Genomic DNA, 19,918 nt, shown 5'->3' on the forward strand with positions numbered 1-19,918 from the left:
AATGTGCAGCAATCTGAGTATTTTTGCCAACCAGATGTTTGTACGCCCAAATACTTACTCACTCTCTCAAGTAGATACTGGAGAATAATTACTGGTTCGGCACATGAATAACCCTTTGTGTCTATCGAATCACTTTTGTAATTAAAGAGTTTTTGGATTTACATCAGAAGAAAGGTATTTTTACCATAGGCGAATCTGCTAAAGGGTTGACAATAAGGAATGATAGTTGCGTTCAATAATGCTACATTTAAGGCTAACGTTTAATATGTCGAAACGAAACGTTACACGGTTACAATAAAAGAAAAATTTTGTGATAAAAGTATTTTGTTTGACGTAAAAATATTCTATTTATCTGAAGAAAGCGTTTTTTATACCGACGGATACGCAATAATTTTGTGCAAACATTTTCTGTTGCTTTAAGGTGGAAAAAAGTTGAAAGTACCTTAAAAATTTCATGAATATTTAAAAATTTTTGGGTATTCAATTTTAGCATTAAATTTTGGGCCATGTGGTGTACAATGGTGTACAATTTTGTGGAATTTTTTATCATCTGGTCATTTTTGGGACTTTAGAAACAAAATAATTTATATGATTTCCTTCAAAAGTTAAACAAATTTAATTGAAATCAGCAGAGAGTGTTTGCTGTCTCTGGGTGTACGTTAAGTCATTATGATCACAAATGTATAATTATAGATTTATTTGACTCTTTTCCCGAATATTGATATCAGATTCGTGCTTTACACCCAAAGACGTTTTATTTTAGCCCCATATTTGTATGGTCGTAAATTTGTCCCCTTGGCAGATGTTTTTGGGGAGAGGCGGCCCCCCAAACACCTGGTCCCATATTTGGATATCAGATTCGAATTCTATGCCTAAATACCTTTTATTTAAGCCCCATATTCCCATGGTCAGTAAATAAGTGCTGTTTGGGGGATGTTTTGGGGAAGGGGTGGACCCCCAGAAACGTGTCTCACATTTGGATTTTAGATACGTATTCTACTCGCAAGTACCTTTCGTTTGAGTCCCATATTGCCATGGTTGGTAAATATGTGCTTTTTAGGGGTGTTTTGGGTGTTGGGGCGGTCCCCCAAACACTTTGTCCGACAATTGGATACCAGATCCTATCCTAAATATCTTTCATTTGAGTCCTATATTGTCGTGATTGGTCATAATATATGTTTGGTAGGGTTTAGGGTGGGGCGGCCACCCTAGATACCCCATCCGAAATTTGGAACCAAATTTTTATTTTTAGGGTACTATTTATATGAGAGCAAGAGGCCACAGTAGGGCAGAGGCTAGCATGTCCGCCTATGATGCTGAACGCCTGGGTTCGAATCCTGGCGAGACCATCAGAAGAAATTTTCAGCGGTGGTTTTCCCCTCCTAATTCTGGCAACATTTGTGAGGTACTATGCCATGTAAAACTTCTCTCCAAAGAGGTGTCGCACTACGGAACACCAATCGGACTCGGCTATAAAAGGGAGGCCCTTATCATTGAGCTTAAAACTTGAATCGGACTGCACTCATTGATATGTGAGAAGTATGTCCCTGTTCCTTAGTGGAATGTTCATGGACAAAATTTGCAATTTGCATATGAGAGCACACAAAATCTCGCTTAAATCGCACCACCCATCTCCGTGTCTGACGTTTCTGAAAATTAGGGTAAGAGGGAGGGTCCGCCCCCCTTCAGATATCAAAAAATTTAGTATCCTATTTTCACCACGGGATCATTATGCACCATCTCTGAAAATTTCAAGTAAATCAGTTCAAAGCTTTATTTATAACGCGATTTTGTTGAAATTTGAAATACAAAATTCAACAGTGAGTTATATTTATTAGACCACTCAATATCCATGTCGAATTTGTGTGCATAAGTTATCCAATTTTCACCGGATTGTGACGAAAAGGGGTTTTCATATATACCCAGGTGGGCCCGGCCGAACTTAACGCCTTTTCACTTGTTTTCATTTTTGTTCGCTTTTGTTCGGTTTTGTTTTGTCTTTTACGTCACTGTTCTTTGCTAACCACGACAGTCATTAATGAGTTCGAATTAAAATGACGTAAAATGTATTCTCTAACCAGTTCAGAAACATCCATTCAATAATTTGCCTCAAAGTTAAGAATATAGCGTGCGTCACTTAATAAATACGAAAGTAGAGGGTTTTTGAAATTTAAAAATGTATCTGTAAAATACACTCTCTCTCTCTTGTTGTATGCTCAAGACAGATGGCAACACTCTGGTTTGATTAAAATCTACCTAAATATTAATGCCTACGTTTAATGATACAAGCAGAATGGTAAAGTAAATATGTATAATACCATAGTTAGTGTTTTGGGGAATACCTCTAAGATAGCTCTTCTCTTGACTACCAAATTAAATTGTTTTAAACCGAAATGAATGCGTTTTAAATTGTTAGTATTAAATATGTAGTTTATATCCATATATTTTACGTTGTAGTTTATTTTATACCCTCCACCATAGGACGGGGTATACTAATTTCGTCATTCTGTTTGTAACACCTCGAAATATGCGTCTAAGACCCCATAAAGTATATATATTCTTGATCGTTGTGACATTTTAAGTCGAACTAGCCATGTCCGTCCGTCCATCTGTCTGTAGAAAGCAAGCAAACTTTTGAAAAAGTAGAGCTAAACGCTTGAAATTTTGCACAAATACTTTTTATTGGTGTAGGTCGGTTGGGATTATAAATGGGCCAAATCGGCCCATGTCTTGATATAGCTGCCATATAAACCGATCTTGGGTCTTGACTTCTTGAGCCTCTATAGGGCGCAATTCTCATCCGATTTGACTGAAATTTTCCATACATAGTGTTTTGATATCACTTCCAACAATTGTGCGAAGTATGGTTCAAATCGGTCCATAACCTGATATAGCTGCTATATAAACCGATCTGGGATCTTGAGTTCTTGACACAGATTTTGTACAACGGCTTCTTCCATGGCCTTCAACATACGTATGCAATATGGTCTGAATCGATCTATAGCTTGACACAGCTCCCATATAAACCGATCTCCCGATTTTGATTCTTGAGCCCCGAATCGGACTATAACTTGATATAGCTCCACCTCCTCCTTCGTCCATATTCATTATTCTTTGTTTGCATAAAATGAGATACTGTGCAAAGAACTCGACAGATGCGGTCCATTCGGCCCGGCCGAACTTAGCACGCTCTTACTTGTTTCATACATTAATAACTTTCTTCAAATTGAAAGAACATCATAACAAAAGCATTACTTATTCATAATTTGAAACGGTATTGCATTTCATATCAAGTTTGTTTACAGCCATAAACAAGTAACAAGTTAAAGCGTACTTAGTTCGGTCGGGCCGAATCGTATATAAAGGGTGATTTTTTTGAGGTTAGGATTTTCATGCATTAGTATTTGACAGATCACGTGGGATTTCAGACATGGTGTCAAAGAGAAAGATGCTCAGTATGCTTTGACATTTCATCATGAATAGACTTACTAACGAGCAACGATTGCAAATCATTGAATTTTATTACCAAAATCAGTGTTCGGTTCGAAATGTGTTCATTCACCGTAACGTTGCGTCCAACAGCATCTTTGAAAAAATACGGTCCAATGATTCCACCAGCGTACAAACCACACCAAACAGTGCATTTTTCGGGATGCATGGGCAGTTCTTGAACGGCTTCTGGTTGCTCTTCACTCCAAATGCGGCAATTTTGCTTATTTACGTAGCCATTCAACCAGAAATGAGCCTCATCGCTGAACGGTGAATGAACACATTTCGAACCGAACACTGATTTTGGTAATAAAATTCAATGATTTGCAAGCGTTGCTCGTTAGTAAGTCTATTCATGATGAAATGTCAAAGCATACTGAGCATCTTTCTCTTTGACACCATGTCTGAAATCCCACGTGATCTGTCAAATACTAATGCATGAAAATCCTAACCTCAAAAAAATCACCCTTTACCATCCACCATGGATCGCATATGTCAAGTTCTGTGCCCGGTATTTCTTTATAGACAAAGCTATATCAGGTCATACTTGGCTTGGATGTTGGAGTCCATAGCAGAAGTCATTGTGCAAATTTCAGCCAAATCGGATAAGAATTGTATCCCATAGATGCTCAAGAAGTAAAATCGTTTTATGTGGGTGCTACATCAGGTTTTAGACCAATTATATCATACTTGGCACGTATGTTGGAGTTTATATCAGAAGTTGTGCAAAATTTCAAAAAAAAGTCAGACAAAAACTTCTCCGTCTACGGGCCTAAAAAGTCAAAGCGGTTGATAGGTTAATATGGGAGCTATATCAAAACATGGACCGATATGTTCCAATTATTTACAACCCAACTGAGCTAAAAGAAAATGTTTGTATAAAATTTCAAGCGCCTAGCTTTATTCCTTCGAAAGTAAGCGTGCTTTCGACAGACAGGTAGACGGACGAATAGACGAAGATGGCTAAATCGGCTTACAATGTCATGGCGATCAAGAATATATATACTATATGTACTTTTGGTTTTAGACCAATATTTCGATGCTATACAAACGGATTAACGAAGCTATTATACCCCTATCTTATGGTGAAGAATTTTAAAAACTCATTAAGTGCTGCCGGGCTGACCTTAGGATATTCCTCACCACGAATATATTCACACATCTAACCATGATTACCCACAGGATACGACGGGACTCAAGGAGAAACCGGAATTTTGCAATAATCGGGTTGATCGAAGGCTTATCATAACGGAATTTATGGTCAAGGAAGCCTTGAGGAGCTTCAAACCATTTAAGTCACCCGGACTTGATGGAATATTTCCGGCGTTACTACAAAAGGAAGCCGACTATCTGGCGCCTCATCTAAAGGGTGATTTTTTTGAGGTTAGGATTTTCATGCATTAGTATTTGACAGATCACGTGGGATTTCAGACATGGTGTCAAAGAGAAAGATGCTCAGTATGCTTTGACATTTCATCATGAATAGACTTACTAACGACCAACGCTTGCAAATCATTGAATTTTATTACCAAAATCAGTGTTCGGTTCGAAATGTGTTCAAATTTTGACAAATTTTGTTCAGCGATGAGGCTCATTTCTGGTTGAATGGCTACGTAAATAAGCAAAATTGCCGCATTTGGAGTGAAGAGCAACCAGAAGCCGTTCAAGAACTGCCCATGCATCCCGAAAAATGCACTGTTTGGTGTGGTTTGTACGCTGGTGGAATCATTGGACCGTATTTTTTCAAAGATACTGTTGGACGCAACGTTACGGTGAATGAACACATTTCGAACCGAACACTGATTTTGGTAATAAAATTCAATGATTTGCAAGCGTTGCTCGTTAGTAAGTCTATTCATGATGAAATGTCAAAGCATACTGAGCATCTTTCTCTTTGACACCATGTCTGAAATCCCACGTGATCTGTCAAATACTAATGCATGAAAATCCTAACCTCAAAAAAATCACCCTTTATTTATTTTCACAGCGTGTCTAGGACTTGCATATATTCCGTCAGGAGGCAAGGATGGTATTTATATCCAAGCCTGGCAAGGCAAGTTTTATGACACCAACGAGCTACAGACCTACAAGCCTTACGTCCTTTCTACTCAAAACCATGAAATGTATTGTGGACACCATGATAAAGAGTAGGATATCCAGCGAACTGCTCAAATACAAACAGCTCTGCACGAGGAAGAATCCTTTGATGCCAAAACGTACACGCTGGCGGTATGCATTGACATCGAGGGGGCTTTTGAACAATGTGCGGAGCGACACACTGATCCAATCTTTAGACCAGTACCGGGTGGACCCAGTCCTTAGAGACTGGATAAACCATATGCTAAGGAACAGGTGGATAAATTGTGTGTCCCATGGCATATATATAAGGGAGAAGGTGGTACAGGGCACGCCACAGGGGGGCATTTTACCGACACTCCTATAGGTGACCACCATAAATGCCCTATTACGGATGCTGACTGAGGAGGGATTGGAACCCGTGTGCTACGCAGACGATGTTATAATACTTCTAAGGATTAAGGATCCGAACGAGCGATGCAGAAGGGCCGAAAGGGTCTTGCACATGGCTTATGATTGGGCTAGACCCAGGTGCCTCAATCTTAATCCAAAGAAGAATGAAAAATGCCTGTTTACGAGGAAGACGAAGGTGGGCCAATTTGACGCACCACGCTTCTCAACAATACGATTTCGATATCTGACAAGGTCAAATACTTAAGAGCGATCTTGAAAATGAAACTGAATAGGAAGTGTCACATTCAGGAGCGTACTGAGAAGGCTCACAGATGTTGGGCACTATGTATACGGGCCGTTGGCTCGAAATGGGACCAGAATCCGTGGAAAGCCCACTGGCTCTACTGGAGTGTGATTGGACTAATACTAACTTACACCTCAGTAGTGTGGTAGACTGCTATGAAGAAAAAGTTCAAAATAAGGATAATATTGGGGTGCCCAAAAAATAATTGCGGATTTTTTAAAAGAAAGAAAATTCATTTTAAATAATACTTAGAATGAACTTATATAATATACTTTTTTTACACTTTTTTTCTAAAGCAAGCTAAAAGTAACAGCTGATAACTGACAGAAGAAAGAATGCAAATACAGAGTCACAAGCTGTGAAAAAAATTGTCACCGCCGACTATATGAAAAATCCGCAAATTACTTTTTGGTCAACCCAATACAACAGGTTCAAAGACATGTTGTCTTGTCATAGGCGGAGCCATGAGGGCACTGGAAACTATTCTAGATATCCTTCTCATAGACATATATATTGAGTGTGAGGCAGCCATTGCGGTTATGAGACTTAAGGCGATGGAAGTAGTTCATATCATCGTGGTATGATCGAAGAAACGAAAGGAATTGGAAGGAGAGCAAGAGGTTTCCGGTCGGATACCTGAGACGGCATTTGAGGTCGAGAGTGAGACCCTGTTGCTAGCGGCACAGTCTTGGACTGACGGAACCATAGTATTGCCATCTGGACGATCATATTATTGTATATGGATAGATCAAAGCTAGAGAACTAAGTGGGCCTGGGGTCTACGTTGAGATCACAGGGACTGAAATCTGTTTTAGACTGCTTGTCCATAATAAGGCCCTGTAGGCAGAGATCCGGGCGATCACGGAATGCATGAGGTGGTGTGGTTTTCACGCGAGGACGTCGAATGTGAACATATTGACGGACAGTAAATTGGCCATCAGGGCAATAGCAACCAGGACGGTAAGGTCAAGAACAGTCTCGGAATGAAAGAAGGAGATTTACGCCTTCTCTGAGGATGACACGATCCGCATCGTTTTAGTGACGCGCCATAGCGGAGTAATTAGGATTGAGAAAGCAGACGATTTGGCAGAGAAGGACAGAGAATTGCGGTCAATAAGCTTGGTTAACCCGAAGCCTTTCGGGTCGACGCAGTCCTAGTTACAAGCGTGGGCTAAGAACGCTGTCGGCAGGACGACGAAATTCCTATGGGAAGATCCGGATTGTGAAAAGACGAAGCTATTACTGAAAGGAAGAAAGCAGGAGGTTTGTAAAACTTTCAATATCGTAACAGGCGATCTCACTTATGCAAAATCGGTGCTGCAAGTGTTACCATATGTAGGAGATGTGGGGATTAATTAATTAGCACGGAATTCCCAACTTAGATTTTCTTTTTCGAGGTTACTTTTTATAGCCACCACCACAGGATGGGGTATACTCATCTAGTCATTTCGTTTGTAACACCTCGCAATACTGGTCTAAGACTCCATAAAGTATATATATTGTTGATCGTCTCGGCATTCTGTTTCGATCTAGCCATGTCCGTCCGTCCATCCGACCATTCGTCTGTCCTTCCGTCAGACCGTTCGTCCGTCCGTTTAGCGGTCGAACACGTTAAGCTAGCCGCTTGAAATTTTACGCAGATACTTTATATTGATGTAGGTCGTTGGGAATTACAAATGGGCCCCATCGAATCAGATTTGGATATGGCTCTCATATAAACCGATCTCCCGATTTGTCTTCTTGAGCCCCTGAAAGCCGCAATTTTTGTCCGATTTGGCTAAAATTGAGCATAGAGTGGTCTGTTATGACGTTTAACAACTGTGCCAAGTACATGTGTTGCAGCTACATCGAAAAAACCTAATCTATATTCTTGATCGTCTTAATATTCTAAGTCGATCGCTAGTCGATCTATGCGCTAGTCGCTTGAACTTTTGCACAGTTACCTCTTATAGATGTAGATAGCATATGGGCCATTTCGGTTCAGATTTAGATATAGCTCCCATATAAACCGATCTCCTGATTTGACTTCTTAAACCCTCTGTAGGCAGCAATTGTAGTCCGATTGAGCTGAAATAATATTCTGCTACGACTTTCATTAATCGTGCCAAGTGTGGTGCGAATCGATCTATAACCTGATATACATCCAATATAAGACGATCTCCCAATTTGGAAACTTGAGTACCAAGAAGCCGCAATTGTTATCCAATTGGGCTAAAAGTTTGCACGTAGCGTTCTGTTACGGCTTCCAACAATCGTGCCATATATGGTCTAAATCGGGGAATAATTGCCTACTATAATTTTTTTGTGTAGAAATTTTAAGCAGAATTCACGATTCTGCCTGGTCGAATCTAGCGCATTTCCACTTGTTACATATTAATGGAGATTAGTCGGGATTATAAGTGGATCGAACTTCCGATTTGTCTTATCAAATTTCACATATATTTTACAGGATTACCTTTCTATGTATGATCTTACATATAAACCCATCTCTCGATTTGTCATCTTGAGTTTTTAGAAGGTGCAATTATTACCCAATTTGGCTAAAATTTTACACGTGATATTTTGTTATGACTTATTCCTTCCAAGCTTAGCCTGGTCCAAAGCGGCTCGATAGAACCAATCTCATTATTTGAAGAAGTCATTTAAAGAGCTTGTCGAATGCGACCATCGTCGAGGGTATATACGAACTTAACACGTTTTTAGTACTTGTTTAGTTTTAATTTAAAATCATTTGTTTCTTAAAATGCTTTAATTTTCTAGAATGCCAATTTTAAAATCTTGCTGCTGCTTTAGTAATGTATGGAAAGGAAGTTTGGCCTGTGCCATTTATACATTGGTAAGTAAATATTAATTGCGTCATATTGTTTACAACACATTGAAAAATGCCTATCCGACACTAGGTTAGGTTAAAGTGGCAGTCTGCCATCAAACTCACTTACACGTTTTCGTCGTTTCGGAAGATGCCTTCTGATGTTCCTACCGATATACCACCGGTAGGAACATCCAGAACAGCCATCTTGTTGAGAGATTTACGACTCCCCAGAGATTTAATGGCTGTCTGAGAAGATATAAATGCCAATCGTCGTTATTACATTGTATCTTCGCCATTCCATCCATTCTTTGATTGCAAGGATCTGCGCAGTGGTCGGGTAAGCTTCTCGATATGACCAGTCTTAGTTCTTCAGAGTTGCGGATGGTGGAAAGCTCCGTTTTTATGCGGAGTAGCTGCAAATGCGGCCAGTCAGCGATTTTCGAGAGGAGAGTCTCAGTGAGGAGTCAGGTGGCACTGGCTCTTAATTAAATACTGAGTGCCAATGATACACGAGATGACAAGGCGAGTTATTGGCGCCTTTAAATAACCAATGGCCAACATCAGCGTCTGTTTTCAGGTTAGGGGCGGCTGGCGGCGAGCGTCGGATCTTGGAGCAAGCGGCTCGCCAAAACGAGGGATACATGCAATCCCACAAACCCATGCGGTTGGGGCGCTGGGCCAGTAACTCGCCCCCGGAAAACATAGAACTACTATGAAGAACAAAGGAATAGTAAAAACGGACAACCCAACGTTGACGACCCACGCAAACGAAAAACGGACCATGATTAGCAGATCTGCACATGGAATGTCCGCACTCTTTACAGAGAAGGTGCAGTATACGCGCTGGCGGATGTATTAGAGAAGTACAAGGCAGATATAACCGCCTTACAGGAAGTGCGATGGACTGGGATTGGCTTCACTGCCATAACACGAGGCATGAATTTGGCTGCGGATTTGTGGTTAGTCGGAGACTGAAACACCTAGTATCCAGCTTTACTCCGGTGGATGAGAGGCTAGCCACAATCCACATAAAAGCCAAATTCTTCAACATCAGCCTTATATGTACCCATGCCCCGACGGAAGACAAAGACGAGCAGACCAAGGATATTTTCTACGAGCGCCAAGAGAGAGAATATGACCGCTGCCCCGCCCATGATATTAAAATCGTTCTGGGAGATTTTAATGCGAAAATAGGGCAGGAAGACATTTTTGGTAAAACAGTCGGAAAGTTTAGCCTCCACGAGATAACGTCCAGTAATGGGTTGACGCTGATAGATTTCGCCGCGGCAAAAAACATGGTAGTTGGTAGCACCAGATTTCAACATAAAAATATCCACAAAGCCACATGGCTGTAACCCGATAAAAACACGAGAAACCAAATTGATCACGTTGTGATAGATGGAAGGCATTCATCCAGCGTGTTAGATGTACAATCGTTCCGTGGAGCGAATATAGATTCGGATCATTACCTTGTTACAGCAAAGGTTCGCACCCGTTTGAACATGGCGAGGAAAGTACGATCTGACACTGCACGGAAGCTGGACATTGAAAAGCTGCAGACACAACAAATGGCAGCGGCATACTCCACTCGACTGACCCAACTGCTTGTTGAAGCACTCCTTGTTCCAATGATATAATGGCGCCGTGGCAAACTATTGCCCACTCCATGGAAAATGCTGCAAAATCCGTACTTGGGTACCGGAAGCCTCCTCCAAAAAACCCATGGTACGACCAAGAGTGTCGAGATGCTACTGAAGCCAAGAATGCGGCATATAGAGCAACCCTGCAATCAGTAGCAACGCGCCAGATGAAGAAGAGGTATCGGGAGCAAAGGAGAGAGGAGAAACGTCTATTCCGCAGAAAGAAAAAAGAAATGGAAAGACGTGAGTGCGACCGAATTGAGATGTACAGGAGTCAGAATGAATTCCGGAAATTCTATCAAAGAATTAAACATCAAACCGATGGCTTTGGTCCAGGCACATCCTTCTGCAGAGACAAAGAAGGAAATCTGGTAACTGACACAGACAACATGCTGAGGATATGATAAGAACATTTTACCCAACTGCTAGTGTCCGATGTTGGCGGCGAAGAGCATACCGCAGAACCAATCCCTGATGATGGTATTGAATGTTTACTTCCTAGTCAGAATGAGGTCCAAGCAGCAGTGACCCTACTAAAGAACAGCAAGGCAGCAGGAGCCGACGGGTTACCCGCTGAACTATTTAAGACCGGAGGCGACACGCTGGTAAGGCGTATGCATCAGCATATCTGCGCAATCTGGATAGAAGAACGCATACCCGATGATTGGAACCTCAGCATACTATGTCCCGTACACAAGAAAGGAGACAAGACGGAATGTGCCAACTACAGAGGAATAAGTCTCCTCCCCATCGCATACAAGATACTCTCGAGCGTACTGTGTGAAAGATTAAAACCTAAAGTCAATGAGATAATTGGGCCCTATCAATGCGGCTTTAGACCAGGTAAATCCACCCTAGACCAGATATTCACACTGCGCCAAATCCTGGAAAAGACCCGAGAAGGACAAATCAACACCTACCACCTCTTTGTTGACTACAAAGCCGCCTTCGATACTCCTTTACGTTCAAAGGTATTTCAAGCCATGTCTGAGTTTGGTATCCCTGCAAAATTAATAAGACTCAGCAGGATGACACTTGCTGATACGCGTTCCTCAGTAAGAATAGGAAAGAATCTCTCCGAACCATTTAATACCAAACGAAGTTTCAGACAAGGAGACAGCCTATCGCGTGATCTCTTTAATATCCTGCTGGAGAAGATTATACGAGATGCAGAAGTGAATAGATATGGCACACTAATCATAAGAGAGCACATGCTACTTGCCTATGCCGACAATATCGATATCATAGGTCGGTCACCGGAAGTAGTAACTGCAGCCTTTGAAAGAATCGAAAGAGAGTCAGTGAAAATGCGTCTGGCAGTAAATGGAGATAGGACGAAATGGATGGTTTCAACTCCCAAAAAGCCTTGCACAACCGAGCAGATAAAGATCATGGAGAAAGTTGGGAACCACAACTTTGAGATAGTCAGTAACTTTATCTATCTCGGCACCGCCGTAACCGAAACGAATGACACCAGTTTTGAGATAAAGCGAAGAATAATACTGGCAAGCAGATGCGACTAAGTAAGCAGTTTAGAAACAAGGCCACCTCTCGACAGACGAAGACTACACTTTACAAGACACTGATACTACTCGTGCTGTTATATGGTTCTGAAGCATGGGTACTTGTGAAAGCAGATAAGGCAGTGCTTGGAGTATTTGAGAGAAAGATTCTTCGTAAAATATATGGACCAGTTTGCGTTAACGGAGAATATAGGCGACGTATGAACCACGAGCTGTATGAGCTGTATGACGACGATAGCATAGTTACACGCATGAAAATACAACGGCTGCGTTGGCGAGGTCATGTTGTCAGAATGGATGAAGAAGCTCTAGCAAAGAAGTCTTTTGAAGGCAAACACGGTGGTACACGCAAACCGGGAAGACCAAAAGCCCGATGAAAAGATCAAGTTGTGGGAGACAACTCGAAACTTGGTGTCAGAGATTTTAGAATGATGGCAGAAGATCGAGGCGCTTGGAACACTATTCTAAGTTCGGATAGTGGAAGAAATATTCTGTCATAGCCAATTAAAGTAAATTAAGTTTTTCAGAGTATACAACAAAGCTCAATTGGTCGTCTTGTTTAGAACCGACCGTATAGATTTCTATGTAATTCCTATTGCAAATGCAAATTTGCCCATGATCATTCAATTAAGGAACAGTGGAAAACTTCTCATATATTAATGAGTGATGTCCGATTCAAGTTAAAGCTCAATAATAATGGGTCTCCTGTTTATTGCCGAGTCCCAACGGCGTATCGCAGTGCGACACCTCTTTGTGGAAAAGTTTTTACATGGCTGCTATACCAGATGGTACAGTACCTCACAATCTTACCGGCATTGCAAGGGGATAACCACCGCTGAAAATTGTTTCGGATGTTTTCGCCAGGACTCATCTTAGGCTTTTAGCGTCATAGGCGGATATGCTATTAGCTACTATTATTCTATTATCAGGGATCGTAGTTCCCATCGATTCTATCAGGATAAGTGGCACCGTATCAAAAATTATCAAAACGAGGCTCAGGCAATGTGTAATCCACACCGCATGAACAAAGAGAAAGCTCCCTTCGCCTCACAACAGTATCCTCTGCAATTTGTCTTGCCACAATGTCCAGAGGCATTAGGTGTAGCATTAAATTCAATACATCAGATGGTGCCGTACTCATTGCGGCTGTGATGTACAAAGAAAAATTTTACTGACAAATTTTCGTTTTCCTCGTCATAAGTTTCAATCGTCATAAGAACGAAATGAGAAATCAGTTTGATGTTGTAGGAGTTGCCCACTCAAAAGGCCGACTTGCGCCGACAGCAATCGCGAACAGTTCACTCTGGCGATTTATAAACAATTCGTCTGGACGAATACATCGCAATGAGTTGCGCAAGATTTCGGGTCAAGCAACTCCTCAACGCAAAAGCACTCCAAACGACCTACATGCCCCTTGAAACAATATCGATCTCATATGGAAATGTTGCGTAGTGGACATCGAATCTAGTATTAACTTTGGAATCGAGAGTCGGGGGCCGTTCCATCCCAAAAAACACTCCAAAACGGAATATGGCAGAACGTACCGTATGGGACTCAATGAAAGGACTTTGGAACTAGTCGGGGACAAGTGTGCACAACCAAAAAAAAAATCCATTAAAATTTTTAGAACCAAGTGCCTTGGCACCTCCAATTCCCAAAGTAAAACCCAAACGAACATGTAGGCCTATGGTTTTTGCTTTTGGAGGAACACATCAAATGTTAGTGACAGACAAAAACCAACTCGACAAAATTCGGAATATACTCAAAAGACTTGGGCAAGATAATTTGGATTGTCCAAGCATAGAAGACATTGACGAAAATGTCAACAGACTTACGACTGCATTGGAGGGGTCTCTTCGGAATGGAATTCAGCCCAAGAAAAACCCTGGATGACCGGTGAGTAATATTAGGAAAGAGGTCCGCAGACTTTTTAACAGAGCACGTCGTAAAAAACCCGAAATTTATTGAGATGTGTATTATACACGGCTCAAGGAATACAATACGATTACCAGAGCGGCAAAACGTTCCTCCTGGAAGCTTTTCTGAGAACAGGTCGATAGTGTTAATGGCGCCGTCAAGATAAAAAAGTTTCTCACAAAAACCCATGTCCAAACTGAAACTTTAGTAGACGACATGGGAGTGAGAGCAGAGACAACGGAGGATATGATGAGGCTTTTGAGAAGAACCCAGTTTCCACAGGATACGACGGGACGCATAGAGACACCGAAATCTTGGAATTATGATGTTGATCGAAGGTTTTTAATTACGGAATTAATGCTAAAGGAATCCTTGAAGAGCTTCGAACCATTTAAGTTGCCCGGACCTGATGGAATATTTCCGGCGTTACTAAAGAAAGAGGCAGACAATCTGGCGCCCCACCTGGCCAATATTTTCACAGCATGCCTGGGACTTGCATATACTCCGAAATCCTGGCAGGAGGCAAGGGTGGTATTTATACCCAAACCCGGCAAGGCAAATTATGCGATACCAAGGGCCTACAGACCTATAAGCCTTACGTTCTATCTACTCCAAGCCATGGAACGTATTGTGGTCACCATGATGAAGAGTAGGACATCCAGTGAACTGCTCAAATACAAACAGCATGTCTATGTCGAGGGAAGATCGGTGGAGACTGCACGAGGTTGTGCATAAAATAAAGAAGAATTCTTCGATGCCATGACGTACACATTGGCGGTTACCATTTACATCGAGGGGCGTTTAACAAAGTGCGGGCCGACACTTTGATCCAGTCCTTAGAAAAGCATCGGGTGGACCCGGTCCTTAGAGAGCGGATAAAGCATATGCTAAGGAACAGGTGGAAAAATTGCGGGTCCCATGACATAAATATAAGGGAGAAAGTGGCATAGGGCACGCCACATGGAAGCATTTTATCGCTACTTCTATGTGTGAACACCATAAATGACCTATGATGGATGCTGACTGAGGAGGAATTTGAAGCCGAATGCTACGTAGACGATGTTATAACACTTTTTAAGGGGTAAGGATCCGAACGAGCTATGTAGACGGGCCGAAAGGGTTTTGCATATGGCATATGACTGGGCTACACCCAGAGGTCTCAATGTAAACCCAAAGAAGGTAGAAATATGCCTGTTCATGAGGAAGACGAAGGTAGGCCAATATGACGCACCACGTTTCCTCAACGAAACGATTTCGATATCTGACAGGGTCAAATACTTAGGTGTGATCTTGGACAGGAAACTGAATTGGAAGTGTCACATTCAGGAAAGTACTGAGAAGGCTCACAGATGTTGGGCACTATGTAGACGCGCTGTAGATACGAAATGGGGCCTGAATCCGAGAAATGTCCATTGGCTCTACAGGAGCGTGATTAGTCCAATACTTACATACGCCTCAGTAGTTTGGTGGACTGCTATGGAGAAGAAGTGCAACATTAGGATATTACAACAGGTTCAGAAAACATGGTGTGGTGCGATGAGGATCACGCCCACTGGAGTACTGGAAACTATACTTGATATTCCACCCATAGACATACAGATTAAGTGTGGCTATGAGACTTAAGGGGATGGGAGAATGAATAGAGGATGGGAGTAGTTCATAACATCGCTGTATAATCGAGGCGACGATAGGAAACCTGGAAGGATGGGAAGAGGTTTCCGATCGGATACCTGAGATGAACCTTGAAGGGTAGGTAGTCCGAGGCACTACTGCCAGCGGCACAGTCTTGGATTGACGTAACTCTAATTATGTCATGTGGACGAACATGTTACACGGATTGATCAAAACTGGTGGACAGAGGAGGCCAGGGGTCTACACCGAGAACCCAGAGACTGAGATCTGTTAAGACTGCCTTACCATAATACGATGGTGTCAGGTGGAGTGGTTTTCACGCGAGGACGTCGAGTGTGAACATCTTTATGGACAGTAAAATTTCCATAAGGGCAATAACAACTAGAACGGTAAGGTCACCAACAGTCATGCCTTCTCTGAGGACGGCAAAATCCGTATCGTTTGGTGCCGGGCCGTAAGGGAGTAAGGATGAATGAAAGGGCAGACGATTTGGCGGTGAAGACCAGAGGACTGCCGTCAATAAACTTGGTTAACCCGAAGCCTTTCGGGTCGACGCAGTCCGAGTTAAGAGTGATGCGATGAATGCGCATGCAACCCTGTGGAACAATGAAACGGCCGGTAGGACGGCGAAAATCCTATGGGGGGATCCAGATCGTAAAAAGATGAGGCTATTACTGTAAGGAAGTATGAGAGAGGTTAGTATAGCTATTGGTTTTATGACGGGACACATAGGACTACGAGCTAACTTATGTAAAATCGGTGCGGCAAGTGATAGGATGTGTAGGGCATGATGAGACTTTGGAGCATTTCCTTTGTCAATGCCCGGCTTTCGGGCCTAACAGACATGAATCAACTCAAGGGAGTGGCATGGAAAACAATTAACGATTTTGTAGATTAGGTTAGGTAAGAGTGGCAGTCCTTTACAGACTCCCTGGACAATTTTAAGTCCATTGTGATACCACAGTAGCGACATATCAAGGCTTCTGGCGGGAATCGAATCCACGACCCCTGCACTGGTAATCCAAGTACGGAATTCGTAACACAGATTTTCTGTTTCGAGGTTACTTCTTAGTTTTTAGAGCTCACAAAAAAACGAATACTGGCTTAGGTGTATGTCTATATTGGCATGCTATAGATTAATATCTGCACCCTCTTTTCGACCTAGCCTAACCTAACCTAGTGACCGCAGGCGATGAAGCTGCGAACTAGATGACATAGAGCTAGTTTATGGGTCTCTCGTCAGCCAAAACCAATGAAAACAACATGTAACTTTGTTTTTCCTCTGAAGCTACTAGAATAGATCATAAAAAATAGAAATAAAGTAGAAAAAAACACAGGACAGGAATCAGTGTTTGGATAGGGAACTCACTTTATTTCTATGTATAACTTTTTACCAAAGTAGGTACGTTCGATTAAGGTGTGTTCAAGAATTCGTGATCTTGAAATTCTTGATACTTTGAGAACCATCTTCAACTTGCACAAAGAAATATTTCTAATCAAAACGCTATTTTAGCAAATCACATGGAATTGTTTGACTAAAAACGTTAATATATATGTTTGTTTTTTTTTTTGTTTCAGATTATTTTTAGCTTTGATTTAATGTTACAAGTATTGACATTATTAAAAATACAATATTTTTTAGACTCTAATGAGGATGAAGAAGACAATTTAGTTTTAACTACAGGTATGTGTTTTACTCTGCATTATGAAAATCTCAAATTGCTACAAGTTTCATTTTTTAGGAGTTCTGCTGATGACCTACATAAACGCTATTATTTCTGTCATAGGAATTTTGGTATCCATAGTCTTGATAGTTGGTTTATATGAGGTAATATTAAATAAAATGTTAACGCTTATACCGACGAAAATAAGACTAATACCTGGTTGTTTGATAAGGATCGGGCAAGGATTTCATTTGGCAAGTTTTACCAAAAGCATTTATATCGATTCAATTATACTTTCAGAATAATTATAAATTTTTAATACCCTGGATATACACTATGTTGACGAGTCTAGCCTTTGGCGTTGTTACTGTAGTTTTTAACACGCAGATAATGGATAAAAATAAGGTACCGGCCTATGTATCATTTTATGTCGCATCAGTAATGTTGAATGTAAGTAGAAGAATTGCCATACATATGAAACAAAATTATTCAGAATATCAGATCCCCTCCACCATGGTCCTTCGTTTAAATAGTTCTGTTGACAATTTCTTCCTATCCACAGTAATAAAAGGGGCATAATTATACCCTACACCACCACTGTGGCACCCAAATGGAAGAGAGGCTCATTGATAAGTATACCGATCAACTCAGAATCACTTTCTGATTCGATTGAGCTTTGTCCGCCTGTCCATGTTAATAGGTCGAAATTTTCATCCGATCGTCTTTAAATTTGGCACATACTCTGATGAAATTGGAAAAAATCGGTTCAGATTTGGGTATAGCTCTCATATATATGTTCGATCGATTTGGACTAATATTGCAATAATGTGGTCATTTGTCAACCGATTCTATCGAAAGATTATCTCTTGACTTTCAACATTACTGGTGAATTTCATAGAAATCGGTTCAGATTAAGATATAGCTGTCATATATATATATTGCCCGAATTTCACTTCTAGAGCCAGTTCAAGCGCATTTATTCACCCATCTTGCACACGAGGAAAGCGTTGCTCAAAATGACGACTACTACATTATTTTGTCGAAATCGGTTCAGATTTAAATATAGCTTCCGTATACATGTTCGTCAGATTTTGGGTTAATTGCATTAATGTTGTCATTTGTCAACCGTAGTTATTACAGCTTGAACATATTTGCTCGAAATTTGATACGGATTTTTTAATAACCCATCTGAAAACATTCGCCGAGGTCCATTAAAATTGGTTCAGTATTAAAAATAGCTCCCACTTTGTACTCATAGGGTAGGTTTAGGGTATTATACAACCGGTTCAACTCGACTTTTGCCTTTCATTACTGGTTTTACATTATAAAAAAAAGTTCACATGAGAGAATGGAAGTTTATTCATTAAACCCTACACCAATACTATGGTACAGGGTATTACAACTTAGTGAATTTGTTTGTAACACCCAGAAGAAAGATAGCTAGACCCATTGATAGGTATACCGATCGACTCTGAATCATTTCCTGATTCGATTTAGCTATTTCTGTCTATCTGTCCGTCCGTCTGTATGTTTGTCCGCCTGTCTGTCCATATAAATTTGCGCACAAAGTACAGTTATCAATTTTCATCCGATTATCTTCAAATTCGCAAAAGGCCTAAAGACAAAGCCTATCGAAATTGAAAAAATCGGTTCAGATTTGGATTTAGCTGCCATATATATGTTCGTCGGATTTGGATTAATATTGCAATAGTATCGTCATTTGTCAACCGATTCTAGCGAAACTTGATACAAGAGAGTCTCTTATGAGTTTCGACATAGAAATCGGCTCAGATACAGTTATAGCTCCCATAAATGTCTATCGCTTGACTTTTACTTGTAGAGCTTTTGCAATCACATATATCAACCGATTTTTTCAAACCTTTGCACCACGCTTTCCTCTATGACTATTACAAAACGTGCAGATTTTGGGCGAAATCAGTTCAGACTTGGATATAGCTCTCATGTAAAGGTAGATTTTTTAGCTATTATCTTTTTGGCAACACTGGTTTATACAGCTCACGTATGTTTCTTGTTTTGTTTTACTGTCAAACAACTTCAGTTGGACTATAATTTAACCATGAATCGTCTAAATCTAATAAACGAACATTGCTTGCAAATTATTGAACTTTATCGCGCGAAAAATTGTGTTTAGCGACGAAGCTCTCATAAAAGCATAATTGTCTATTTTGGAGTGAAGATCAACCAGAAGCATTGCAAGAGCTACCAAAGCATCCAGAAAAAGACACAGTGTGCTGCGGTTTATGGACTGGTGGCATCATTGGAACGTAATTCTTCGTATATGATGCGAATCGTAACGTAACTGTGAATGGTGAGCGCTATCGTAAGATAATATCCAACTTTTTTTCCCAAAATGCATGAGCTTGAGTTGGATGACATGTGGTTTAAACAAGACGGTGCCCCATCCATGAGTAACAATAGACTTGTTGAGAGGCGAGTTCGATGAACAT

General features: G+C 41.0%; 1 protein-coding gene across 1 annotated transcript in view; it reads left to right on the forward strand.

Annotated features, from left to right (window-relative positions):
* The first annotated feature begins 8,878 nt into the window (after positions 1-8,878).
* LOC106093572 (uncharacterized) overlaps positions 8,879-19,918 on the forward strand; it is a 76,177-nt gene continuing 65,137 nt past the window's right edge. The window contains exons 1-5 of the mRNA XM_059360387.1: positions 8,879-8,938; positions 9,023-9,098; positions 17,365-17,470; positions 17,529-17,614; positions 17,751-17,900. Coding sequence (XP_059216370.1) covers positions 9,024-9,098; positions 17,365-17,470; positions 17,529-17,614; positions 17,751-17,900 — 417 coding nt within the window. The 5' untranslated portion in view covers positions 8,879-8,938; position 9,023. The remainder of the gene's footprint in view (positions 8,939-9,022; positions 9,099-17,364; positions 17,471-17,528; positions 17,615-17,750; positions 17,901-19,918) is intronic.

This window comes from Stomoxys calcitrans, chromosome 1 (assembly GCF_963082655.1).
Source record: "Stomoxys calcitrans chromosome 1, idStoCalc2.1, whole genome shotgun sequence".
Taxonomy (NCBI): Eukaryota; Metazoa; Arthropoda; class Insecta; order Diptera; family Muscidae; genus Stomoxys; species Stomoxys calcitrans.